The sequence below is a fragment of the Lissotriton helveticus genome, chromosome 12 (assembly GCF_964261635.1).
Source record: "Lissotriton helveticus chromosome 12, aLisHel1.1, whole genome shotgun sequence".
Taxonomy (NCBI): Eukaryota; Metazoa; Chordata; class Amphibia; order Caudata; family Salamandridae; genus Lissotriton; species Lissotriton helveticus.
The window spans coordinates 30,206,083-30,234,001 of NC_136073.1; the positions used below are offsets into that span (position 1 = coordinate 30,206,083).

A 27,919-nucleotide genomic window follows, 5' to 3' on the forward strand; every position below is an offset into this window, starting at 1 on the left:
AGAAACGTGGCAACATTACTTACATAGGCCTGATATTCGTAGTATTCACGAGGACTAGAAACTAACATACTAGAGGTGGACACAACTGTAATTGCGTCTTTAATCAGAAATGGGGAATAACATATGCATATTGGTCATGCACACATAACATATGATGGATGAGGCGTAGGGACACAGAACATGGCAAAATTTACTTTTCCACATTCCCTCCTTGTCACTACGTTTTCATCAGGAAACATCAATATTCATGATACCATCTATCATTTCATACAGTACCATTTGCTCGTCTCGAATTGCCTTGGAACGAGATTTAGAACGGGGCTTGGGACTAGGAATACAAGAGGTAGCACACATGCTGCAAATCGCAGGGCCACATTGTATACAGAGGCAGCAGCTAAATATGATCGCTACTGCAATACCTAAGAAGGACAGGACTTTCCATCCCCATGCGGAAATTATATTCCAGAACCAACCGGACCATGTCCAGGTGCCTAGATCTTGGTGTAACAGATGGGCAATTTTATGGAGTCTGGTTATAGCTGAATAAACAGACGGCGCGTTATTAGGAATGAAAATACAACAACTGGATCCGAGAATTCTACAGGCCCCGCCCCTATCGGCCAGTATGACGTCAAGGACGAGACGATTCTGTAAAACGACAATTCTCATAAAGGACTGCTCTTCAGTTAAGTTACCTAGAGCGGAGGCAGTCTCATCTACTACTGCTTCAAGGGTTCTTGTTAACCTACGAATAAGCTTACTATTTACAACTGTACCTAAATAAGGGAAAACACCTTTATCTATATCAATGAATTGCTCTGCGGCGGTTTCAGTATAATCGACAATCGGGAGATTTCTCTTGTGTCTAGTGTGTACTAAGAAAGAATTCCTATGATAGTCAGGTGGGGCTAGAAAAACAGGTGGCAGTAGGAAAGCAATGTAACAGGTTCCCTCCCAATCGAGGGGCAGACGGACATATGCAGTTTGACCACAAATAAAATAAGAATGACGTGAAGCTTTGAAAATAGATTTCCCACTGTCACTATACTGGATAACAGTAGTACATTCACTATGACCTATATGTACAGAACCATAACTACGGACACATAATTCGCCTTTGACTGGTAGTACTGAAATAGCGGGTGAGTCTGGAGTAGTATCAGACTGAACATTCAGAACCATGAAATTCGACGAATAATTTCCTAAATTATATACTTCATTTTCTAAATCTAAACCTGTTCTGTGGGGGAAACCTTGCTTGTCTGGGAAACATGTACTGTTAAGAAAAGACATATCTGTTGAGGATGACGTTAACGTGGACCATGCTCCACACGAACCATTGTGTGAGAATGGATAAGGAAAGAGTGGCAGAACTCCCTTCGGTGTCTGGAAAGGGGGGAGTCGACCACACACCCAACAATTAGTGGCATTGCTGGTCTGGTGTGAATAATGTAACATGCGGATAAATGTGTTATTACGCATGGCGAGGCGGTATGAATATTCGTGAGGAGGCAGATCACTAAACGTGTGCTCTACTGTAGCATGAGCAGACATATTTACATGAGGAACTGAAAAACACAGATAGAAAGCGTAGCTGGTGCAGGAAATCATTAGGCTGATGAATAATATGAAACTCAGAAAAACGATACATTTGATTGAGCTTTGACTGACTCTCTCACTATGGGGGTCTATTTTATACATGTCAGAAACAGTCTAACCGTTTCACCTAGGGGAGGACTTATACAATCAAACTGGCTGACTTATTAGACCTGAGCTTTAACTTATACTCCTGTTGCGGAGTTTTCTCTAACAAGGGAGGGGTTGTAATAATGTTTTGTGCGGGACAGTCCTTTAAAACAATGTTCTGGCAATCCTTCGAATCCTGGGAAATGTTCTTGGAAATGTTTTTGAAGACTGGTTTCGATCCTTTGAAAAGTTTTACATGAGAAAGGTGGACCCACCCCTTCCTGCCTTCCAACTTGACGGCAGTTCGGGTGGTCAAGAGGACCTGACGTGGCTCCTTCCAACGTGGTTCCAGCGGACTTGATCTGTCGAAATTTCTGATCATCACTAGGGAGCCTGGAACGATCTCGTGCGGTGCCACCTCGGTATTGTCTGGAAATGCGGCGGCAACCTGTGAACGACATGAGTTGAGGGCAGACATCAAGGAAGCTAGGTAATCTGTCAACATATTACATGAAACATCGGTAATACTTCGGGGTCTAGGAGTACCCCACATGTTAGGGGGGCGGCCGAAAACGACCTCATACGGGGACAGACCTGATCTGGAATGTGCGACCATACGCATGTAAAACAGAGCGACTGGCAAAGCTACTAACCAGTCCACACCCTTGTCTTTACAGACTTTTGCTATACGGATTTTCAGAGTCTGATTATGCCTTTCGACTAGTCCAGCTGCTTCTGGATGGCGTACACAATGGAACTTCCACTGGTACCCTAACAAAAGGGAAACGTGTTTCATGAGTTCAGATGAGAATGGCTGGCCGTTATCAGAATATACGACTCTAGGGAGTCCATATCTAGGGAAGAATTCACGAACCAACTGCTTGGCAGTGGTCGCGGCTGTGTAATCTGGGACTGGATATGCTTCTGTCCATCTGGACAAGGCGCATACAACTACAAGGACATACTTGAAACCTCGACATCGCTCCATTTGAATATAATCCATCTGGAGAACCTCAAAAGGGTGGTCAGGGGGCTGGAAACCACCTTGTTCCACCGGGACACTTTTACCTGGATTAAACTGACAACATATCATACAGGTACGGACTTTCTGCTTGGCTGCAGCTCGTAAATGCTTGTTGAACCAAATGTTCTGGATACTGTCTAACATAGCTTTTTCTCCTAAATGTGCTGGACTATGTGCGGTATTGATAATGACTTGAACCATAGAATCGGGGAGAAACCATGTGGCTCTACCCTTCGTTAACCATCCTTGATCTGTCTGGACCCCTCCTTGTACAGACCATTTCTTGATTTCATCGGGAGTAGCATGTAACTGGATATCTATGACATCTTGAGTAGGGTCCTTAACTGTCATGCATGTAATCGGATCTGGAGTATGTGTCTGTGTCTGATTAACTGGAATGTCTGGAGTCTGTGCTGTAAGCTTGGCTGTGCGGTCTGCTAAATCATTACCTTGGGAAATAATGTCAGTGACTTTCGTATGTGCTTTGCACTTCATGATAGCAATAGATGTCGGTAAATGTATGGCATCTAACAGGGCTTGAATAAGGAGACCATGCTGAATCTTGGTTCCATGAGAAGTCATAAAACCTCTCTCCTGCCAGAGCACTCCGAAGTCGTGTACAACTCCGAATGCGTAACATGAATCTGTGTAAACATTAACCTTCAGGTTCTTGGCATGTATACAGGCTTGTGTCAGAGCAACTAGCTCTGCTGCTTGAGCGGACAGGGTATCAATACGGTGTGTTTCAATAACTTCAGTGTCGGTAGTCACTGCATACGCGGCGACTAGTTCTCCTGTACTAGTTCTCATACATGAACCATCCACATAAAGTGTCAGGTCAGGATCTGGTAACGGAATGTCTGTCAGGTCTTGTCTTGGCTTTGTCGTAATGTTAACTACTTCCACACAATCATGTGTGTCTGGATTTGAACTAACTGATGGTAACAGTGTAGCAGGATTCAGGACGTTGCAGCGTCTAATTTCTATGTGTGGCTGGAACAGTGTCAATTCATAACCTGTTAAACGTGCAATTGTCAAGTGCTGAGTTTGTGTTCGGTTTAAAAGAACTTCTACTGAATGTGGAACTTGTACTGTCAGGGAATGTCCTAAAACTATAGAATCACTTTGTCTGATAGCTAGTGCTGTGGCTGCAACTGACTTGAGGCACGCAGGCAACGCCTGGGCGACTGGATCTAATGTGCTCGAAAAATAAGCACAGGGCTTGTATTGACCTGCTTGATCTTGTGTGAGGACAGATAATGCTGTACCTTCGCGTTCAGTAACGAAAAGTGTAAAAGGCTTACTGTAGTTCGGTGTAGCTAGAACTGGAGCTTGACATAGGGCTTTCTTTAACTCGTTGAAACTAAGTGTATGGTCAGATGTCCAAGGGAGGACAGTCGATACGGCTGCCTCCTGTGTCGTTAACTGTATCAGTGGCTTGGCTAGGAATGCATACTGGGGAATCCATTGTCTACAATAAGAAGTAAGGCCGATAAAGGCACGTACCTCCTTCTGGGTTCTGGGCTGGGGAAGACTCGCTATTAACTGGATACGGTCGGGTGTCAACTGCCTACCCCTCTTGGACAGCAAGTGTCCTAAGTATACCACTTGCTGGACACAGAATTGAAGCTTCGAAGGTGACACCTTGTGCCCCATCTCGGCTAGAAAATACAGAACTGTAAGTGATGCACGCTCGCAGTCACGTTCAGAACGGGCTGTGATCAGTAGATCATCGACATACTGGAGCAGGGCAGTGTCAGTTGGCATGTGAATGTTGTCTAGTTGTCTCTTGAGTGCTTGACTGTAAATACTAGGGCTTTCTGTGAAACCTTGAGGAGCGCGTGTAAACATATAGCTCCTTCCATTTAAACAAAATCCGAAAAGAAACTGGCTGTCTGGATGAATTGGAACACTAAAAAATGCATTCTTGAGGTCAATAACAGTGAAAAACATGGCTTCGGAATCAATGGCTGTTAACAGGGAAGAAATGTCTGGAACAACTGGGTACTGAGGAATAATACATTTGTTAAGCTCTCGCAAATCAATCACTAATCGATATACTGGGGGTGCATTTGGATCAGTACGTTTCATGACTGGAATGATCGGAGAATTGCATACATTGGAGTCAGTTTCTACAACTACTCCTTGAGCCATGAGCTCGTCAATAATTTTGGATAAGGCTGCTACAGCCTCAGGTGGCAATCTGTACTGCCTGATTCGTGGTAACACTACACCTGGTTTGAGAGTCACACGATAGGGTGTGATTTGCATGTAACCTACATCAGTTGGACCTTGCGCCCATAAATGCTGCGGAACATTAGACAATCTTGAATCAAAATCTCGTAATACATAGTGACCCTTAAAGTCACGTAGGAACAGACGTATTCCCTCTGGGGAACAGCAAATAACTGCACCTAATTCTTTCAATGTCTTAATGCCTAATAGATTTTCTGGACATGACTTAGTAAGTAACAGATCAGTAGTACGGGACAATGGACCTACTTCTAGAGTAACTGGCTTTGATATCTCATTAACTATGGGTTTTCCTGAAAATCCAAGGGAAACATTTCTTGAGCCTGAGAGCGGAGCCCCTGGTACTTCGGCGTGACTAATTGTGGTCCTACTTGCCCCTGTATCGATCAAAAACTTTCTGTCTTTCCCCAATACTTGACTGTGAACATAGGGACCTTCTTGGTCTACAGGTATCTCGATGAGAGGCAAGCCTACCTCCCTCTCTAGGCTGTTTCATGAATATGACTGGTACTCTGGATACTCGGACTGTGCATACTGGTACATCTGCGATGTAACGTGCTGTGTTGCAGCAATAGGCTGCGGTGCGGAAACTGTCTGTTGTGCATTCTGTGACTGAGGAGTCTGTGAAACTTGTTCTTGTCTCGGCGGACGTGGCCTTTCTTTAGTCTTACCAGTAGCTATGTTGTGTTTCAGAACTGCACACTCGTTTATAAAATGACCTGGCTGTTTACAATAATTGCAGTTCCCTTTAACGGGAGCCGCAGGGTGACTGGCTTGATTCGGACCCCTCTTCTGACTGTCTTGAGGAATAGATTGTGCAATTAGCACTTTCATTTTCGTGTCTTTCATACGTTTTCTTTCGTGTTCTTGCTCTTCTCTAATTCTGTTCTGGTGATACTGGAGCATCTGGAGCATCTGGGACGGAGTATTTGCTTGCCAGGTGCTTTCGACTTTCAAAACTCGGTTTTTAATTTGTGGACTTGAATTCTCGACTAATTTGGTAACGAAAAGATGAGGGTATGACTCACTACTTGTCTTGAGACCACTGTTAATACTGAAACATTTCTCAAATCTAGAATAAAAATCACTAATATCCTCATCTTGTTTCTGTTTACAGGCTGAGATTGCATCCCAGTCTTCTTTCCTAGTTGTCAATAATCTGGGTAAAACTTGAATCAATAATTCTGGTAATTCTTTACATTTATCTCCAAGACCGGTACCTGGTACTCGTGCCTTGTCTTCAGCTTCTAGAGCTGTCCAATCGATCTTTTTCTCTCCCACCTCCCATTCTTTTTCTTTTAACTTTTCATACACCCCTGCGGGTAACAGGACCTTTAACATTTTAATTATATCTGGGTACGTGTATTCTCCCATACGGAGCATGTCTTTTAATTCTCTATGGAACCCCGCTGGATCTTTGTCATGACAGGGAATTAATTTCTTCATTTCAAGAAGTTCCATCTTTGATATCGGAGTGTATACAAACACTCGTTGCATTACGCCACCCGCCCCTTGGACTGGGTGGACTTCTCGTAGCGGATTCTGTCTGTCTATGTAGAATGGTTTACTTTCTGGGGGTGAGACATGAACAAAATGCGGGTTCAGGAACGTTCTATACTTGTGGCGCTGTTCTAGAATGACACTAATTAAATCGGTACCTAGACCTCTCCATCTGTACTGGAGTAACTCGTTCAGGATATCATGTAACGGGCCTGGATCAGAATGTTGACCCTCATACAGGGTAATGAGGTGCTGGATCATATACATACCCACCAGTCGTTGCTCGGCTGGGGGCAGTTTCAGAAACATTTGTGCCACTATTTCGTCTGGAAAAGTGGTAGAATCAGTAATCCATCGGACTGCTGATCGGGCTAGTTCTTGTTCGTGCATGGTACTTAATTCGCTATATCCGACTCGTGATTTCAGAATGTGATCGGTAGCTTGAAATACTTGTTCTAGGGAGCCTTGTTCTGGTGCTGGATGATGAAAAATAGACTTAGGTTCTGGACGTAAATGGCGATCTGGAAATCTGGATTTTCCTACATACGCTATTCTGGCGGGATTCTCGTCTTCCTCTTCAGGATCAGAGATACTTTCTTTCTCGCTTACTTGTGCTGCTTTACGCTGTTCGTGTAACCTTATTATTTCTTTACGAATTTTCTTGTACATACTTTCCATGGCACTAATGGTCTTGTGCTTACCCTCGGCTATATTATCACTCCACCTTGTTAGGATTCTCATTTCGGCGGGATCTTTAGACGGGTAATCTTGTTCTCTTATTAGACAATTGATCAGGAACTTTAATATCATGAGCTGAATCTCGGCTTTCCTTTGAGACATAATTTCGCCAATACTTTCTGGATCATCCCCTGTACGGATGAAACGATATATTCTGTCTAGATCTTCTTTCATATTTGGTAAGGTGACTAGATACTCGGTCACCCTCCTTACACGTACGGAATATAAAACCATATTATACTCGCCTGGGACTGCGTCATAGACACATTCGGCAAGGGCTTGTCTGATTTCTGTAACAGACTTATTACTTTTAGGAGTACGCTGTGATGCTTGAGCATGTAATTCGAGTGCTGATAAACGTTTGTGTGGCGGCGGGGTTTGAGGAGGACCTCCTCCTGCGGCCCCTATACTAGAATCGTCGACTGACATTCTTCGTGCTTGCAGGGTCGGTAATTGTAACGTGGGCTGAACTTGTATGGCAGGCTGACCCGGGGGTACCGTAACAGGTACTCCGGTGTCTGGAGGAACAGGAAGTGCCTGATTTACAGGGACAGGTGGAGCGCGAACTGGATTTGCATATTCTGGAACTGTATCATCCAAATAGGACGAAATAAAAATATCAGCTGCGGTCGGTTTGTGACGTAGCTTGGTCGGAACTAATGGTGGTGGGAAATTACTGGGTGCCTCTGGGGTCGCTTTTGGCAAACCTTCGGCAAGGAGAGGATACATACCCTTAATAAGGGCATGCCTCTGTCTGTCTGACTGTTCGGCTTTGACTTGTTCACCTATCTCGATTAATTCTCTTTCTTGGGCTCGTTCTTGGGATTCTCTACTTAACTCTGACTTTCTGACTTCCTTTTCCGTTCTTCTATGCGCTTCCTTACGCCATAACTCGATGGCGTCTTTCTGTGACTGTCTGGCTTTCTTTTTCCATAATGCTTCCTCTACTCGCATGATACATTCGGCATCCCATGTACCCGATACGGGCCATCTATACTTTTCTTCTAACTGTTTGGTATACTCTACCCATAAATCTAGATACAATATGGCGCTTATGCCATGTTTCTGATACATAAAGTGACCTGGACTGTCCCTAGGCGGAACAGGAACTGCTGCTTCCAGCAGACCCTTTCTAGTTTTTAACTGACGTAACTTGGAAAAGAGCGGCATTCTAAACTTGAATCGGAACACAATACAATACACGAAAAAACAATAACAATTGGGAAAACAATTCAGGCATACCACGACGTTGGAAATACATTAAACAACATTATAAATAACAGTTCGAACAGAATACTACCTGAAAATACTGAAAACAGAAACAGAACAGAATTCTCGAGAACGGAACAGACTAGAGTTACTGGATGCACTGCTGTAACAGTACGGAACATACCGGTCCCATAAAGGAACGCATCAAGACCCGTATCCACCTAGGTGAACACTTCGTTTGTGGGCTTGGGTACCACCAACCCACGGACCAGGAGTCAATTTAGACTGACCCTGTCTAGACACTACCCCAGCAATGGTACTCACCGGGCAGCACGGAACGGAAGGCCTCGGACGGGACTGGACTACGACGACGAACTTCGGACTTCGGACTTCAGTTACGGGTGGGCCTCCGGATACCTCGGACCTTGGACTCTCGGCTTGGGCTCTGGTCGGGACTCGCCGCGTTCCTCCACCGTCTCGTTCGGATGCTGGACCGCCTCCTCCGTCTCCTCCGTGGGCCTGAGGGATACTTGAAGCAGAAATGTCTGCACTTGGCCAGTATGGTTCCGTCACGACTGCAGAGGGTCAGGGGGTCGGCGTGGCTTCACCGACGCGTGGGGAAAGGGCAGGTCCCTGTTCGGGCGCCATTATGTGGTAAATAAATAAATAATACCCTATTTTTGACTAGACTTATAGCATAACAGATAGCTCAATAAATAAGAGTCAAGATTCGAGGTAGTAGGAGTTTCTGCAGGTTTATTACAGCATAAGGACAGGATCAGGACAACCTGCATGGGAATAGGACAATAAGGCCCGGCAGCTGCCGGGGCTGGGTCTGGGATGAGCGCGCTAACATTTAATAACAAAACATTGACTTATATACATAGCGCAAACACATAGCATTACATTGCAGTAGGCGTAACAGTAGGTGGAGTAGGAGGCGTGACGCGTAGCAGTCGCGAGAGATAAGAGAAATAAGAGGTGTAACTGGGTGTAACTGGGCGTATACATAGACATGTGGTGCAAAACGTAACAGAATATGTCATGAATGGGCGGAAACTTTGGAGGGGGCTACCTAAGGAGCCGGGACCTCTAACCTAATGGTGCGCGAAAACTAGCAATGACGTATTACTAGGAGAAGCTGGGGGCTACGAACTCTGTGCTAGGAGCAGAGACTAGAGTCTGGAGGGTCGGAGCGACATGTACCTAAACCCTATCTGGTATCTACTGTTTAGGGAACATGTTGATATAAACTAGAAGTCATGAGGGGAAAAGCTAACTTGATTCTAAGACCGGACCATGCATTATTCTACATGTAGTGCGTGAAGAATATTAAATGACCATTAAATACAGTATTTCTCTAACGTGGAGACGAGAAGGCTAGACAATGACGGAAACTATTGATGCAGTTCAGTAGCTTAGGAATGCAGAGGAGGAGGACTGAACTGATAGCAGGAACTATAACATACTTTTGGCAGACTCAGAGGCAGAGCCGGGGTGCACCGGGCACTGCAAGGCAGGAAGTAAGTGAAGGGTCGAGGATACAGGTGGGGGCTGTGTCGCTCCTCAGCGAGGCTTTCAGGAGACAGGAGCTGAATCTGTGGTCCGGGCCCTTTTGAGGCCTGGAAACGGGGACTTTATAATTGAATAACGTGCACACTGAGAAACGTGGCAACATTACTTACATAGGCCTGATATTCGTAGTATTCACGAGGACTAGAAACTAACATACTAGAGGTGGACACAACTGTAATTGCGTCTTTAATCAGAAATGGGGAATAACATATGCATATTGGTCATGCACACATAACATATGATGGATGAGGCGTAGGGACACAGAACATGGCAAAATTTACTTTTCCACAGAGGGAATAATAAGGGATGGTCCCTGTATGGGAATGCCTCTTTTTGTATGGTCACCCCCACAATTCTGGACTGATTCTGCTGGTTTTTCAACTCTGAGAGCGCACAGCGGCCTGCTAACCATACCTCTTTGCCAATGCCTTGACCCCAAAATGTGTATGTTACATTGGCTACATCCACTTGGCATAGGCTAACTTACCTGTAAGTAGCCAGAGTACCCAAGCCTGAAAGTTAAAGGGTCATCCCCAGGGATTGCAGCACTGGTTGTGCCACTCTGGATGGGACATGCATTAAAAGGAGACTTCCAGCCCACCATTGCAGACTGGAAGTGTAGTTTCAAACTGCTAGCCCGACTTTGCGATTTAAACTAACGGCAAAGGCAAAACGTCCTCTTCAATATGTGTATGTCACCCCTGTGGCAGACTTATCTTGCCCTAAGACAGGGTGCAGCATATTTCACAGGCAGATCATGTATTTTACAGGTTCTGGCAGTAAAAATGCAAAGCTGTTGTTTTTAATGTAGAGAGAACTGATTGCCCTATTGGCGAGTACAGAGTAACACGCTGACCCCAGCTGTGCTAACTCCTAGACAGTGCGATCAAAGTTGATACTCCAAGGTATCAAACAACACATTACTTTAAGCTCGACTTGATTCTAAAGTCGAAATTTATGTAACAAGTAACAGTGTGCAACTTTTACAAAGTTTACACTTTGTTGTCTTCAATCTTCTGTGCTCTTAATGGTTACATAATGAGCTTGAACCCGAGGCAACTTTATGCCCTCCTAGGGAGACGTGCTTCTAGGAAGCGAGACAACAGGTGCCTGAACTGGGGAGAGGTGTTAACGCCCTCCTGCAGGAAGCCACACAGGTGTTGGCCCAAAAGACGAACTTCAAAGCTGAAACCTCCTTTGAACAGACAGCAAATGAGGAACACTTGAAAAAAGGGGCAACCCCATTGTTTAGGCAGACTAGCTGGTACCCTGGAAAGAGAACAGATACTTGTTAGCGAACCGTTTTTACTGGGGTGTTTAGCCACGTTGGTAGCCACAACTCTGGGTTGAGCTGGGGAGCTTGGGGTGCTGAGAGACAGGTTCTGCCATGTTAGAAGTTGGCAGAATGGTGCTTCTTGTGATAGCCAGGTGCCACACTTCCCAGAGGGTGGTTATCAGGAGAAAATGAACCTTGTATCTCATTGGCTACTAACCACATCCTACCCATAGTGCATTTTCTGAGCATAAATACGGAACCCCTGGCACCCAGAGCACAGATTTTAACTGGACTGGAATCTTCAGGCCACTGCCACCCACCGCCGTGCAGCATCAGGGACCAGTACCACCGCTCAAGGTTGCTGAGCCCAGTAGAGTTGCCGGAATGCAGCTTGCTTACCCAGAAACAGAGTTATCACCCAGGAAAGGATTTGGCTGTGACCGTGATACCAGACTGGTAGCCCAGTGGCAACTGGACTTTAATGAGCACTGAGAGGACTTCGAGGGATGTGGACACTGTGACCAGAATTACCTCACCACCTTCATAGACCGAGGAAGAGTAGCAGGGAGATCCCTGTTGACCACATTGCAATCACAGCATCTTTGACCATCTTCAGCATTCTTCATTCCTTGCATCAGGACCACTTCCATAGGAATCCAGGATAAAGTGCTGGAACTGCCTGGAGACTGCTTTATCTGTGAAGGTAACTAATTCTGAGGACGTTGCTGGTTCCACTGACTGGCTCCCAACCGGAGTTGGTTGCCTCGAGTGACTCTAAGTGACCGCAATACAGCTAGCCTAACTTTTATTTTTTTTTTTTTTTTTTTTTTTTTTTTTAAATATTTTTTTATTTTCTCCCACATTTTTTCCGTAGATTACATTACAGTATATACAGTACAGAATTTTCTTACAATTATACAGTCATACAATCAAAGCCAAGGAAAAAGAAAAAACAAACGAGACCTAAAGAAGAACAGTACAATAATTCCAAACAAAGAGAGTTCCTAGAGACGATGAACACGGAAACCCAATTCACGTCTTACTATTCTTCCACTCTTCTATAGGGCGCCATATCTTCCCCCCCAATATTCTTGCCCTTTTGCCTTTCCTATCATAAATGGCTTTCTCCAGATTGTATATATACAGTAGCCTAGCCATCCAGATATGAAATAGTGGTGCAGATTTATCAGCTAGCCTAACTTTTAAGTGAAAAAGATTTTGTGTCAAATTTATTGAATTTGCCAATGCTTGTTCACAGTTGAGTGAAATATTTTGATTTACTATAACTTGTACATTTTACATCTCCAGAACCCTGCAGGGGATCTTTTTTGTTGTGGTGTCAAAAAATACATAAAAATACAGACTACTTTTGCAAATTGGTGTAAGATTTTCTGAGTGTCTTGTCAATTTCTTCTCCAATTGTTGTGGAACTATTTAAATGCTTTACACTTGTGCCCTTGTGTAAACCTTGCCACAGCTTCTAAGGGTTGAGCTGAAGGTTTGACAAACAAAACCTACTGGTCATAAAGGGTTTGGTATGTGTACTACATGGCGAAGTCGCACAACCACACCATGTAATACACCCATTTCCTCACAGTCCCCAAACATGAGTGCCGGTCGGCCCTACCTGCAGGCACCGGCTGAAAGTAAACACTGTAAATCCCTGCACCAAAACCTACACCCAAGGCCACCAACTTCAACTCAAGATTCATTCTGGGTTCACATGCACAACACTGGTGCATTTTTACATGAAAATGGCGCAGAACGTTGCTGCAAGCAATTTTAATGCACCGAGCTGCTGCATTTTCAAATTGTAGGGGGGATCTGTATTAACAAGAATACGGTGCATCCCTGTGCTCACTCCTGTGCCAGTGCTAAAAAAGCTGCGTAGTGCCAATGCAAGCACCCTTGCACCATGGTATAAGGGTGCCTGCATTGCAGAGATGATTGTGTTTGTGCAGGAAGGGACACCTGCATAAAAACTATCATTAATGTGCTTTGCTCTTTCTCTGTGCGCTGCAGAGTACAGCACACCGAGAATGATAACAAATTAGGAGAAATAAAAGTGTTTCTCCTCGTTGCACCACATTAACGCCTTCTTTTGAAAGGTGCTAGTTTTTTTGAGCTGCCTCACATTTGTAGATCCTTGTAAATCTGTAGTGGTGTCAAAAAGCCATGGGTGCTGCTGGGAACACCCACAGCAACACCCGTTGCACGCCCCTTTGCCGCTGAAAACTGTGTTGTAGAGGGCCATATTTATGACGCTGTGTTAAGCCACGTAAAGTGCCTTAGAGTGGCCTTGTAAATATAGGCTTGCATAGAGTGCCACCATAGCGTAAAAGAAAAGTGCCGCTCCAGAGGTGGTAGGGGCTTATAAATATGCCCCTCGGACCCTATCAGCAGCAGTGAGGCCCCGATTCTCTTATCTTTAATGCAATTCCTGTTTAGTTATTTCACATTTTCCTATGTTTTTGCTCTCAAATCACCTATGTTTCCGTGAGGAGGTTTGTTGTGTACTTCTTTAAAATAAAAAACTTAGGGCTTGATTTACCACGTCTTAACGCAGCGCAGTGCAACAGCTGCAAATGCTGTGCTGTGTGAAAAGGAGAGAGGAGGAGAGCGCCATATTTACAGAAATATGGGACTCTCCTTCCCTTTCCTAGCGCCGGCACTGCCGTGTGCCGACGCCTTTGCTCCATAGTGCAAGGTTGTCTGCGTGAGTATACCAGAGGTTTTGCACTGGAAGGAGAGCCTTCCAGTACAAAATACCATGCTCAGACTAACTTTAAATCCTGTTTCCCCCCTTGTATGTGTTCTGTAAAGTGCACACGTACAAAGTCGAAAAAGGAACGAGAAAGCATATCTCCTTCCTTGCACTTACTTCAAAGGGTGCAGTTTTCTGATGCTAAACCCTGTCTACTTGATTTAATAAATTGGGTTTAGCATCAGAATCCTTGGATTGTTGCATGGAAACACCCATGCACCACCCATGGTAAGCCCCCTTGGCTATTAGTAATGCAAACAACAAAAAAAGAGAGAGGTCTGAAATGGTCAAGCCCACGGCTACCAGAAACGTGGAGCAAAAAGATAAGCGAGATATTATTGATCACAGTCACTCTAGTTGAGTGGGATCACAGTCACTCTATTTGAGTAGGAAAGCCCTCACACACCGACCTAGTCAGTGTCATGCTTCATCATCGGGCCCCACCGAAGAGACCGAGTGTCTCTTCGGTGTGCTGCGACGCCAGAAAGACTGCGGAGCTGGTTGTGTGGGGAGGATGTGTTGTGAAGATTCTCAAATTAAAAGTGACTAACAGGGTATCAAAAAAACTTTAATAAGTGATCCCTAAGACACGTGTAAGTGGTATATGTGTCTGAATTTAATAGCCAAGGTTATTAGGATCTAGTTTAAATTCAGCTAAATACCACAAATTTATTAAAATCAGTCAACATGTTTCTGCCTTCAATGTGGTATATATTCACCATGGCATTCTTCAGGACTATAACCCCGGCGGTATGGACACTCTAATAGTCCACCCTGACCTGGGGGCGTGAAAGTGAAAAGGAAAAGTGAAAAAAGTGCTTAAAATGGGAGAGCAATTTGCTCAATCCAAAAAACCCCAAAATTAGGGGTGTATCAGCACCTGTAGGAAAAGATATACAGACAAACACATAAAGACATACATACAATTAGTATATGCCAGCGTAGACTTATCGTAGTGCTCCTAAGATGGTGGCAAACCTTTGTGTGCACACAATAATAGATAACTTATGCACCATCCAAGTAGCCCTTTGGGAATAATCGTATTTGCTAGGAGGTGAAGTGCTAGAGGTGGTTTAAAAACTACTATTGTAGTGAAGGAGATAAAAACGCGATGTGAACTCTCCATGAGAAGGGATCAATTTGACCAAATGGTCAGTGACCCCCACAAGATGGTGGAATATGGAGAACATCTCACTTTAAAAATGGGCGCTACTTGCACCATGGGTCTCGGGAGGGGGGTTGGAGCGCGATTGGCACATCCTAAGAAAAAGTACAGAGTCGAAATGTCAGCATAACCCATACAACACACAGGCACTTAGCTTTGTTAGTCGTAGTAATCGTTCCGCTGTGGATGTAGACTCACGCCCTCAGCGCTCACAGCCCGCTTTTAAACCTGTTGCGACCCTCTAGACCGGACCCCGACGATGGGAAGCGGGGCCGGTGAATGCGTATAAGAGCGCTTTGTTTACGCGCTCGATTCCGGGTTTGGGCGTGCCTCGCTGTTCTCGCGATGGGCGTGTCTCAGTGGAAGCGAGGCTTGGGGCGCACACGCCCACTAAGGCGGATGTGCGTTACTGATCGGACCGAGGCTTGAATTAAGGAGCCTATCCCTACGCTAAGCCTCAGGGAGGTGTGTACACGCTGATAGTTGTTATGACGACCAAGGGAAAACATTGTCTCTCGGAAAAGGGAGCGAGGGATTAGCTATTTCGGTCGGCAAGATTTACTTTGCAATCAGGAACTTGGAACTGCTATAAACCAGTGGGTTCATAAATAGGGAAGGACAGTGTGAAAGAGCACATAAAGGATTGTGATTTTGTACACATAGATTGAACTGTGGACTGGGATGTTAAAGTACACAGAGTTTTTTCTGAAAAATAAATCGAATATTGCATGTTTTTAAACAGATCAGTTCTGTGTAGTATTTGACAGCCAGCTGGAGTTAAAGAGTTCATGTTAGGACTGTGTTCCAGGGGATATCGTCGTTGAGCCCATTGACATTTGTCCCCAGACGGTATACCCAACGCTGTTCCTTTTCGAACAGTCTATTTTGTATATTCCTTGCACCATCAATTGCTTCAATGACAGTCCACGTCATGTCATTAGTGGTATGGTTCTTTTCTAGGAAATGGCGGCTCAGCTTAGTGGTTACTTTCTTGCACCTTATGTTACTCCGGTGTTCGCAGATCCTTTGTTTCACTTTTCTAGTGGTCATGCCAACGTACCGAAGGTTACAGGAACATGTGATCAGATAGACCACATTGCATGAGTTGCAATTAGTATGAACACGTTGCGTCCACACTTTCCCTTCTTCCAATGTCAATGTTTTTGTAGGTTGTGTTAAATGGCAAACACTACAATCCGAGCAGGGATAATGCCCGGTGATTTTAGGGAGTCCCCACGATGTTGTTACTGATGGTGTGATATTCAGTGGATTCTCTTTTGGGCGTGTGTGGACCAGCGTATCTTTTAGACTGCGTCCCTTTTTAAAGGAAAAAAGGGGTTTTTCCCAATCCTTTTTAAAGGTTCTTACAATACTCCAGTGTTTATTTATACTCTTTTTCATGGTGTTGGAGAGGCTGCTGTATGTCGTGACACAGGTGAGTGGAATCTGATCTGAATTATTAGTTCTTTCTTCAAGGAGAGCTTCCCTTGGCTGATTTTTAGCTCTTTTGAATCCCTTGCTTAGTGTGGAGTTAGGATAGCCTCTATTTCTCAATTTTTCGGTCAGATCAGCTGATTGACTTTTGAAGTCTGTGGTTGTGCTGCAATTCCTCCGCAGCCTGAGAAATTGCCCGTAAGGTAGATTTTCTTTTAACGGGCGCGGGTGAAAGCTGTTAAATTGCAGTAGATTGTTTTTTGCAGTAGGTTTATTGTAGGTTTTTGTAGCCAGTGTCGTTCCGCTGATTGAAATAACCACATCTAAGAATACGATTTCTTTTCTGTTTGTGGTGTTGGTAAATCTTAGGTTAGGGTCTAAGGTATTGATCCATGAAAGGAAATCTTTCAAGTCATTATCACTACCATTCCAAATGAGTAGGATGTCGTCAATGTAGCGTTTCCACAGAAGCATTGACGAAGAAAAGTTAGCAGTTGGTGGTAGGATATGTTTAGCCTCAAAATCTGCCACATACAGCCCCGCCACGCTCGGCGCGAAGGTGCTGCCCATGGATGTCCCAGAGCATTGTAGGTACAGTTTGTTTTTAAATGAGAAAAAATTTTCTTTTAGTGCTATAGTGGCACAATCGATGATGAATTTTTTTGGGGTCTGGAATTCCCAGTCGGTTGAGTCTAGGGCCTTTTTAAGGACCTCGATTGTGTCATCCTGCGGAATGCTAGTATAGAGGCTTTCCACGTCTAGTGTTACAAGGGTAATAGAGTTTTCAGGAAAGTTTATTTCTGTCAGAAGTCGTAACAGGCTCTTGGTGTCCTTAAGGTAGGTCGGTGTAGACTGGACTAATGGTTTCAAAAAATAATCACAAAATTGTGATAGCGGTTCCAGAAGTGACCCTATGCCAGAGACGATTGGGCGTCCAGGTGGGGGGAGTTTGTTTTTATGCATTTTCGGCAGAGTGTAGAAGTAGGGTATTATACTACTTGTGTTATTCAAAAATGCAGCTTCATTCTTGAAGCTGCATTTTTGAATAACACAAGTAGTATAATACCCTACTTCTACACTCTGTCGAAAATGCATAAAAACAAACTCCCCCCACCTGGACGCCCAATCGTCTCTGGCATAGGGTCACTTCTGGAACCGCTATCACAATTTTGTGATTATTTTTTGAAACCATTAGTCCAGTCTACACCGACCTACCTTAAGGACACCAAGAGCCTGTTACGACTTCTGACAGAAATAAACTTTCCTGAAAACTCTATTACCCTTGTAACACTAGACGTGGAAAGCCTCTATACTAGCATTCCGCAGGATGACACAATCGAGGTCCTTAAAAAGGCCCTAGACTCAACCGACTGGGAATTCCAGACCCCAAAAAAATTCATCATCGATTGTGCCACTATAGCACTAAAAGAAAATTTTTTCTCATTTAAAAACAAACTGTACCTACAATGCTCTGGGACATCCATGGGCAGCACCTTCGCGCCGAGCGTGGCGGGGCTGTATGTGGCAGATTTTGAGGCTAAACATATCCTACCACCAACTGCTAACTTTTCTTCGTCAATGCTTCTGTGGAAACGCTACATTGACGACATCCTACTCATTTGGAATGGTAGTGATAATGACTTGAAAGATTTCCTTTCATGGATCAATACCTTAGACCCTAACCTAAGATTTACCAACACCACAAACAGAAAAGAAATCGTATTCTTAGATGTGGTTATTTCAATCAGCGGAACGACACTGGCTACAAAAACCTACAATAAACCTACTGCAAAAAACAATCTACTGCAATTTAACAGCTTTCACCCGCGCCCGTTAAAAGAAAATCTACCTTACGGGCAATTTCTCAGGCTGCGGAGGAATTGCAGCACAACCACAGACTTCAAAAGTCAATCAGCTGATCTGACCGAAAAATTGAGAAATAGAGGCTATCCTAACTCCACACTAAGCAAGGGATTCAAAAGAGCTAAAAATCAGCCAAGGGAAGCTCTCCTTGAAGAAAGAACTAATAATTCAGATCAGATTCCACTCACCTGTGTCACGACATACAGCAGCCTCTCCAACACCATGAAAAAGAGTATAAATAAACACTGGAGTATTGTAAGAACCTTTAAAAAGGATTGGGAAAAACCCCTTTTTTCCTTTAAAAAGGGACGCAGTCTAAAAGATACGCTGGTCCACACACGCCCAAAAGAGAATCCACTGAATATCACACCATCAGTAACAACATCGTGGGGACTCCCTAAAATCACCGGGCATTATCCCTGCTCGGATTGTAGTGTTTGCCATTTAACACAACCTACAAAAACATTGACATTGGAAGAAGGGAAAGTGTGGACGCAACGTGTTCATACTAATTGCAACTCATGCAATGTGGTCTATCTGATCACATGTTCCTGTAACCTTCGGTACGTTGGCATGACCACTAGAAAAGTGAAACAAAGGATCTGCGAACACCGGAGTAACATAAGGTGCAAGAAAGTAACCACTAAGCTGAGCCGCCATTTCCTAGAAAAGAACCATACCACTAATGACATGACGTGGACTGTCATTGAAGCAATTGATGGTGCAAGGAATATACAAAATAGACTGTTCGAAAAGGAACAGCGTTGGGTATACCGTCTGGGGACAAATGTCAATGGGCTCAACGACGATATCCCCTGGAACACAGTCCTAACATGAACTCTTTAACTCCAGCTGGCTGTCAAATACTACACAGAACTGATCTGTTTAAAAACATGCAATATTCGATTTATTTTTCAGAAAAAACTCTGTGTACTTTAACATCCCAGTCCACAGTTCAATCTATGTGTACAAAATCACAATCCTTTATGTGCTCTTTCACACTGTCCTTCCCTATTTATGAACCCACTGGTTTATAGCAGTTCCAAGTTCCTGATTGCAAAGTAAATCTTGCCGACCGAAATAGCTAATCCCTCGCTCCCTTTTCCGAGAGACAATGTTTTCCCTTGGTCGTCATAACAACTATCAGCGTGTACACACCTCCCTGAGGCTTAGCGTAGGGATAGGCTCCTTAATTCAAGCCTCGGTCCGATCAGTAACGCACATCCGCCTTAGTGGGCGTGTGCGCCCCAAGCCTCGCTTCCACTGAGACACGCCCATCGCGAGAACAGCGAGGCACGCCCAAACCCGGAATCGAGCGCGTAAACAAAGCGCTCTTATACGCATTCACCGGCCCCGCTTCCCATCGTCGGGGTCCGGTCTAGAGGGTCGCAACAGGTTTAAAAGCGGGCTGTGAGCGCTGAGGGCGTGAGTCTACATCCACAGCGGAACGATTACTACGACTAACAAAGCTAAGTGCCTGTGTGTTGTATGGGTTATGCTGACATTTCGACTCTGTACTTTTTCTTAGGATGTGCCAATCGCGCTCCAACCCCCCTCCCGAGACCCATGGTGCAAGTAGCGCCCATTTTTAAAGTGAGATGTTCTCCATATTCCACCATCTTGTGGGGGTCACTGACCATTTGGTCAAATTGATCCCTTCTCATGGAGAGTTCACATCGCGTTTTTATCTCCTTCACTACAATAGTAGTTTTTAAACCACCTCTAGCACTTCACCTCCTAGCAAATACGATTATTCCCAAAGGGCTACTTGGATGGTGCATAAGTTATCTATTATTGTGTGCACACAAAGGTTTGCCACCATCTTAGGAGCACTACGATAAGTCTACGCTGGCATATACTAATTGTATGTATGTCTTTATGTGTTTGTCTGTATATCTTTTCCTACAGGTGCTGATACACCCCTAATTTTGGGGTTTTTTGGATTGAGCAAATTGCTCTCCCATTTTAAGCACTTTTTTCACTTTTCCTTTTCACTTTCACGCCCCCAGGTCAGGGTGGACTATTAGAGTGTCCATACCGCCGGGGTTATAGTCCTGAAGAATGCCATGGTGAATATATACCACATTGAAGGCAGAAACATGTTGACTGATTTTAATAAATTTGTGGTATTTAGCTGAATTTAAACTAGATCCTAATAACCTTGGCTATTAAATTCAGACACATATACCACTTACACGTGTCTTAGGGATCACTTATTAAAGTTTTTTTGATACCCTGTTAGTCACTTTTAATTTGAGAATCTTCACAACACATCCTCCCCACACAACCAGCTCCGCAGTCTTTCTGGCGTCGCAGCACACCGAAGAGACACTCGGTCTCTTCGGTGGGGCCCGATGATGAAGCATGACACTGACTAGGTCGGTGTGTGAGGGCTTTCCTACTCAAATAGAGTGACTGTGATCCCACTCAACTAGAGTGACTGTGATCAATAATATCTCGCTTATCTTTTTGCTCCACGTTTCTGGTAGCCGTGGGCTTGACCATTTCAGACCTCTCTCTTTTTTTGTTGTTTGACATTTAACCGGGGACTAAGAGAGTGTCTTTGAAATCTCCCTACCTCTCTCTTTGTTGATACATATTAGTAATGCAAGGCAGCGCTATACGTTGCTTCGTGTTACTTTCACATTATTTCTAGCACTAAACAAGTTTAGCGCTGGAAAGTAAGTGAGAAAAAAAGATTTTGTGTCGATTTGCGTCACATTTGTGACACAAACACGGCACACAATCTTAGTAAATCTCTTCCTTTGTTATTTCTTTCTTTGCGAAACATCCGATGTTGCACCCTTTCTGTTTGGGAAATTTGCTCCATTGCAGGGTTATCAGTGGAGAAAGTTGAGATCCACCAGTTGCAGGAACACTTCAGTAGATGTTGTTCACGAGGGCTTCCCTCAACGTACTGTACGCAAAAATATTGTCTGATATAAATATTGTGTCCTAAATAGCTTTTACAAAATTTTCATTGAACTCCAAAGGGGCAATATTTTTTTTAAATAATTTAGGACACAATATTTACGTCAAACAATATTCTTGAAATGCTCTTCTACCGCCTACCTTTTGACGCAATCAAACATCGAGTATTTTTGTTGGCACTTTGACTATTGAAAGACGCGTGTGTTAGGGTAATGTAACCTGCTTCAACCAGGTTTTCTTGCTCAGGCGAACACTGGGGCATATTATCTCGATGTGCGTTATATAACACAAATCGCACATTTCCATATCGCCGGCTATCGCCGGATTTTTTCGCCGTGTTAGCGCGTAATTATCAATGCGCAACACGTAGGTGAAATTAAATCCGGCGATAGTCGGCGATATGGAACATTAGCGCATGAAAACAAACGTTGTTTTCACGCGCTAATGTGTGCCTTGATAATATGGGGGGGTGGATTCAGCGTTATTATCCACACCCCCATGTTATCAATGCCTAACACCTGGTCAGAGCAGGCGTTGGGAGACCTGCGATAAACGAGTTTATCGCAGGTCTTCTTCTCCCAACGCCTGCCTTGGTAATTGGGCGTTCCCACCTCCAACCACATTTTACATGTGGTTGGACGTGGGAACGCCCACTTTGCATGTCATTAGCGATGTTTCTCGCTGACACGCAAAGTGGGCTTGAGGCAGGCGTTAGCATGCCCTTGTTAATAGGGTGCTGGAAGTATCGCCGCTTTCTCTGCACAATTCGCCGAAAAAGCAGCGATACTTCAGCTTGCTAATATGCCCCACTGACCGCAGGAAGTGCCAGCCTCTGACATGGACCACCTGTGTATGTTGGCTCCTTAGATATGAAGACAAGAGAGCAGCTCTCTGGAGGCCATCCCTTCCTGTAAGGACTGACCCTGTGTCTACAGCTCAAAGCATCAACAGCAGAGCATGAATGAGTCCTGCCTTCTGTCCTTGAGCTGGCCTCCACTGACCCCTGCTGGTGGAACCAACCCCTGGCCACTGGTCCTGTCAGTCACTGAACATTCAGTTTTGTTTTGCAGTAAACACTTTCGATTTTGATGTCTTAGACAGGACATGAGACTGGAGGCGCACACCCAAGAGGCCCCTCGAGGGAAGTGAAACCTGCAGGGCTTTGGGGCTGCTCTGGGTTGGAAAGAAGCCGAGGGAGTCGCAGAGCTGCAGAGAAACTGTGGTTTGTGTTCAGAGATGGTGCAATCCGTGTGCACTCGTGATGAGCACGTGACAGGGTATCAGTGCAGGACATGAGAAGAAAGTGCACTGGGATCCACCATCATCATCAGCAGAGAGGTGGGGGAGGGGCAGGGGGGGTGTGGGTGCAGGAATCAGCGAAGGAGATGGGTAGTGGGGTCTGACGCGTAATGGTGGCAGGAAAGCTGCCTCCAGAGTGCTGGTGGTACAAATAAACACAGCTGGTAAGCATTTCATGGTACATCATTTAAACTCTACTTGCACTTATCAACATGGCTGCTCCTCTAGGTATGAACTGTGCCATCACTTCTCAACGCTGCTACAATTCTGGGAATGGAATGTACCTTCTAGGCTTGGGCTGTACCATTACCTGTAAGTGGGGCTGCTGTTCTAGTATGGGCTATACAATAACTTGTCAGCAGGACTGCTATTCTAGTAATGGGCTGTACCATTACTTGTAATCAGGGCTGCTATTCTGGTAATGGACTGTGCCATCACTAGTCAGAGGGGCTGTTGCACCATCTCTTGCAAACAGGGCTGCTCTCCTGGTAATAGGCTGTACAGTAACTGTCAGCATGACCTCTATTCTAGTAATTGTCTGTACCATCACTTGTAATCATGGCTTCTATTTCGGCAATGGACTGTTCCATTACTTGTAATCAGGACTGCTGTTCTAGTAATGGACTGTACCATCACTTGTAATCAGGACTGCCATTCTAGTAATGGAATGTACCATCACTTGTAATCAGGGCTGCCATTCTAGTAATGGACTGTACCATCACTTGTAATCAGGGCTGCCATTCTAGTAATGGAATGTACCATCATTTGTAATCAGGACTGCTCTTCTAGTAATAGGGTTTCCATCACTTGTAAGCAGGGCTGCTAATCTGAGAAAGGGCTGTACAGTAACTTGTCAGCAGGACTGCTATTCTAGAAATGGACTGTACCATCACTTGTCAGAAGGGCTGATGCACCACCACTTGTAATCAGGGCTTCCATTCTGCTAATAGACTGTACCATCACTTGTCAGAAGGACTGTTGTACCATCACTTGCAATTAGGGCTTCCATTCTGGTAATGGACTGTACCATCACGTGTCAGAAGGGCTGCTGCACCATCACTTGTAACCAGGGTTTCTATTCTGGTAATGGACTGTACCATCACTTGTCAGAAGGGCTGCTGCACCATCACTTGTAATCAGGGCTTCTATTCTGGTAATGGACTGTACCATCATTTGTCAGAAGGGCTGCAGCACCATCACTTGTAACCAGGGTTTCTATTCTGGTAATGGACTGTACCATCACTTGTCAGAAGTGCTGCTGCACCCTCACTTGTAAATAGGGCTGTTATTATGGTAAAGGGCTGCACGGTAACTTTTCCACAGGACTGCTATTCAAGTTATGAACTGTACCATCACTTGTAAACAGGGCTGCTATCCTGGTAATGGGATGTACAGTAATGTGTCAGCATGGCTGCTATTCTGGTCATGGACTGTACCATCACTTGTAATTACCTGCTCTTCTAGTACACCGTCACTGTGAGGGCCATTGTGCTACGCGGACTGGGCCCCATGGTGTGTTTAGGTAGTTTCATGTGAGCATATCAAGAAACTAAAGGCACGCTTCTATTTGCTTTGGTCCAATGTATAACATACCCAAGTATCAAGTGAGGGTGTTGAGGATGGACGGGTCTACGAGGTTTGTTGAGGACGGACGGGTCTACGAGGTTTGTTGAGGACGGACGGGTCTACGAGGTTTGTTGAGGACGGACGGGTCTACGAGGTTTGTTGAGGACGGACGGGTCTACGAGGTTTGTTGAGGACGGACGGGTCTACGAGGTTTGTTGAGGACGGACGGGTCTACGAGGTTTGTTGAGGACGGACGGGTCTACGAGGTTTGTTGAGGACGGACGGGTCTACGAGGTTTGTTGAGGACGGACGGGTCTACGAGGTTTGTTGAGGACGGACGGGTCTACGAGGTTTGTTGAGGACGGACGGGTCTACGAGGTTATGTGAGAGTGTGTGTTACCTTTCTCTCCATCTCACAACTCCCTTTCTTTTCTTTTTTTATCACAGCTCTTTTCCTACATTTTCATTTAAACACTTCGTCGTTTTCTCTTTTCCTGGCTCTGTTTGCCTATTCACTTTTCTCCTTCTTTTTTCATTTTTTGCTCTGTCCTCTTTTACATCTTTCTTCTTTTCTTTCCAGAGGGGATGCCAGGATGGGTGAGTGGGTGTCCCACTCCCAGGAAATGGAAGCGGAAGACTGCAGCGTTGCACCCCCACATGGTGCCGGAGGATGAGTTGGGGATAAGCAGGATGTCAGGGACCCTGTTGACACTGTGGCTCCAGCTGGAATCTCCTGAGTAGGATTCGGACCCGGGACCCCTGGGGACACCAGTTCTGCCCGGTGGTCCCAGGGCTTTCAAATGAGGACGGTAGGGAAGGTGCCAAACTGCATCAGATCTTCCTTCCAGCTGGGGTTCCTTTCCCCTCACTGCCCTGGGCAGCCCTAAAGTATTTTATAAAGGTGTGACTAGCTTTTGTCTGTCTCTAGCTACCTGTGTATTTTTAACAAGCATTGGCGAAGTCAATGGTCTTGCATTAGCTGCCATCCTTTTAGTTTTGCCAATGCTTGTTTTGCTTTGTCATGACGTTTGATTTGCCACTTCATTGTTGGAGGCACTGCTGGGTCCTCATCAATATAAATAAAAAAAATGGATAAAAGCATGAATGTTGTTTGGTGTCACAAAGCTTACGTTGCCATAATAGTCCCTGGCACTGGAGGGAACAACTTTGTGCATGGATGTGCACGTTGTGAATGCTATGCTTAGCGTGAAAGGGGAGGGCAATGGGTGTTGCAGGGGGCATTCCAATGCAACACCCATTGATTCTGACTCTGCCCCTTATTTACAAGGGAGGCGTTAATAAGCAGCAGCGCCAGAATTAAGACCAGGGAAAACCTGGTCTTACCCTGACACGAGGAGAAATGTTTAATTTCTCCTGGTTTTTGCTGTTTTATGTGTGCCGCACACATGAAAACAGCAAAAACCAGGAGTGTGCTGCATTAAGCAGCATACATAGAAGTTACAAAACGGCATTTCAAGATTGTTTATGTGCAGGAAGGGGGATTTTCTGCATTAGCTACATAATCCATCATTTGCGGCATAATTTGCAGAATTTAACTAAAAAATTGTTTCTAGCTCAAACGGATCAAAAGTTACTAAAAACATGGCGACACGTCGTGTAATGGAAAGCCCTTGGCAAAGGTTGACTGGTCACCTTTCTGATGCTTATTGCCGTACTTGGGTGCAGACGCGAGGTACAGAGAGGGTGGAAAGTCTGAGGCTGCAGCTGTGTAACGGGGTTGTAGGACTTGCATGGAACAACAGACTGTTTAATAAATACAGCAAAACAAGGGGGTGATGGACGAAGTGTTGAACATTGCAAGCACTCACCCCCAGTCAACAGATCTGGGTTTAATCCAGCATCATTCTTTAGCTCACTCCAGCACCCCAGTTCAGATATGGCCATATGCAAATCAGTGTTTAATAAATACCCCAGCGCCCTGCTGGTTTCTGTTCTTCTCTCCAAAAAAGAAGGTTCTGTGAGGATGAATTATGTGGCAAATGCGAGAAACCATAATTATGCAGAAAACGCCACAGCCGCACATTCGCATATTTCCAGTGGCCCTGTCTATCATACACTGCACCGAGGTCCACCTGTATTAGGCCACGCCCTTAGTTATAGAGGCCTTATCCCCTTCCAAGGGGCTCGGTTAGGCGTCTGAGCTCACCCCTCCTTTACAGAGCACCCCACGATTTCCACTTGAGAGAAACAGTGGATGTGGCGAAGGAGAAGGAAAGGCAGAGGGAGCGAGAAGGGGAGAGGGAGAGCGCCATAGTATCAGCGCCGGAGGGAACGAAAAGGGAAGGTAGGAGAGGTGGGAAGAAAGTGGCAGTGGTGGATGGGGAGATGGGAGTAGATATTGGAGAAAGGAGGCAAGAGAGTAAGGAAAAACAAAGGACAGGAGTGGAGAACAGAGGAGGAGAGGGAGGCACAGAGGACAGAGATGACACGGCCCTCTAGGTAACTAGCGTCAGATTGTAGTTACCAGTGTTTGAAATGGAAAAATAGAAGTGCAGGTACTCTGTAGCAGAGCACCTGCTTGTTTCTGAGAAGTGCCAATACTGTCCAATTAAAAGTATAGCATTTCTCTTGAGAAGTGCCGGTACACTCCCTCTCAAAATAAAAAAAGTGCTGGTACTCCGTACCGGACAGTACCGGCCCATTTAAAGCACATATTACACATTAAAACATACCTGCGAGAAGGAAGGCGAGAGCCAGGAGCAGGGCCAGTGAGCCTTTCATGGCGGTGATGGAAGGGGTCCCAGGAGGTGTGATCTGCTTGTTGACTGTGAAACCAATCCACTTGCGTCAAATCCTGGCTCCCCTCTTGACCAGCCGTGGGATCCTGGGACAATCGCTTGGTCTCACTGGGCTTCAGTTCCCTTCTCTGCCGACCCTGGGAGCCCTCGGGGAGATGCGCAGCACCGGAGTGACGCTCTCTATGAACCCAGAGAGGTCTGACCCAGAGCGGCGCTGCAAAGGGCCCGGGCTCGCTTCTGCTAAACGGAGACAACAAGTCCTGGAGCAGCTGACTCCTTCCCTGTCCCCGATAAAAGGAGGAAACGCGACCTGAAATCATCCCACTCAGCACCGCGGGCCCGGCTCACCGCCTCCTCCCGGGCCTGCCCCGCAGGAAGCTGCCCGGAACTTGCACAACCTCCAGGGCTGACGAGGAGAGTCATGGGGGGCTCAGGTGACTCCCGCTCCCAGGGGCGGCGAGGAGGGGCGCCCCTGACAATTGGGAGGACCTAGGTGCTGTTCGTGCTGGGGCTCTGGCCCCCTTCACCAGGGGGTGGGCGCTCCTGGGCACCTGTGCGCTGTGGAGCAGGACACTTGAGAATGTGTCAAGACAGGAGAGAGCATCAAAGAAGAACCGAGAATACCTCTTACAGCAGCTCAGAGTAAATCACTCTAAGGAGACTCGAGAATCAATCTCTCAGGAGGGGACTCTCTAAGGAGACCTGAGAATCCCTCACAGCCGTCCAGAGCACAGAGCCAGTCTATTTGAGGAGACTTGAGAATCCCTCACTGCCTCACTGGGGACTCTATCTTGGTAGACCTGTGAATCTACCTCACAACTGACCATAGCGCTGGGGACTCTATCTTAGGAGACCTGTGAATCAACCTCACAACTGA

At 45.4% G+C, this 27,919-nt stretch overlaps 1 protein-coding gene across 1 annotated transcript in view; it reads right to left on the reverse strand.

The window, feature by feature from the left end:
- The window catches only part of CD68 (CD68 molecule), an 89,182-nt gene extending 61,842 nt beyond the window's left edge, over positions 1-27,340 (reverse strand). Inside the window, exon 1 of the mRNA XM_078671580.1 lies at positions 26,977-27,340. Within this exon, the coding sequence (XP_078527706.1) occupies positions 26,977-27,025 (49 nt within the window). The 5' untranslated portion in view covers positions 27,026-27,340. The remainder of the gene's footprint in view (positions 1-26,976) is intronic.
- Between the last annotated feature and the right edge of the window lie 579 nt (positions 27,341-27,919).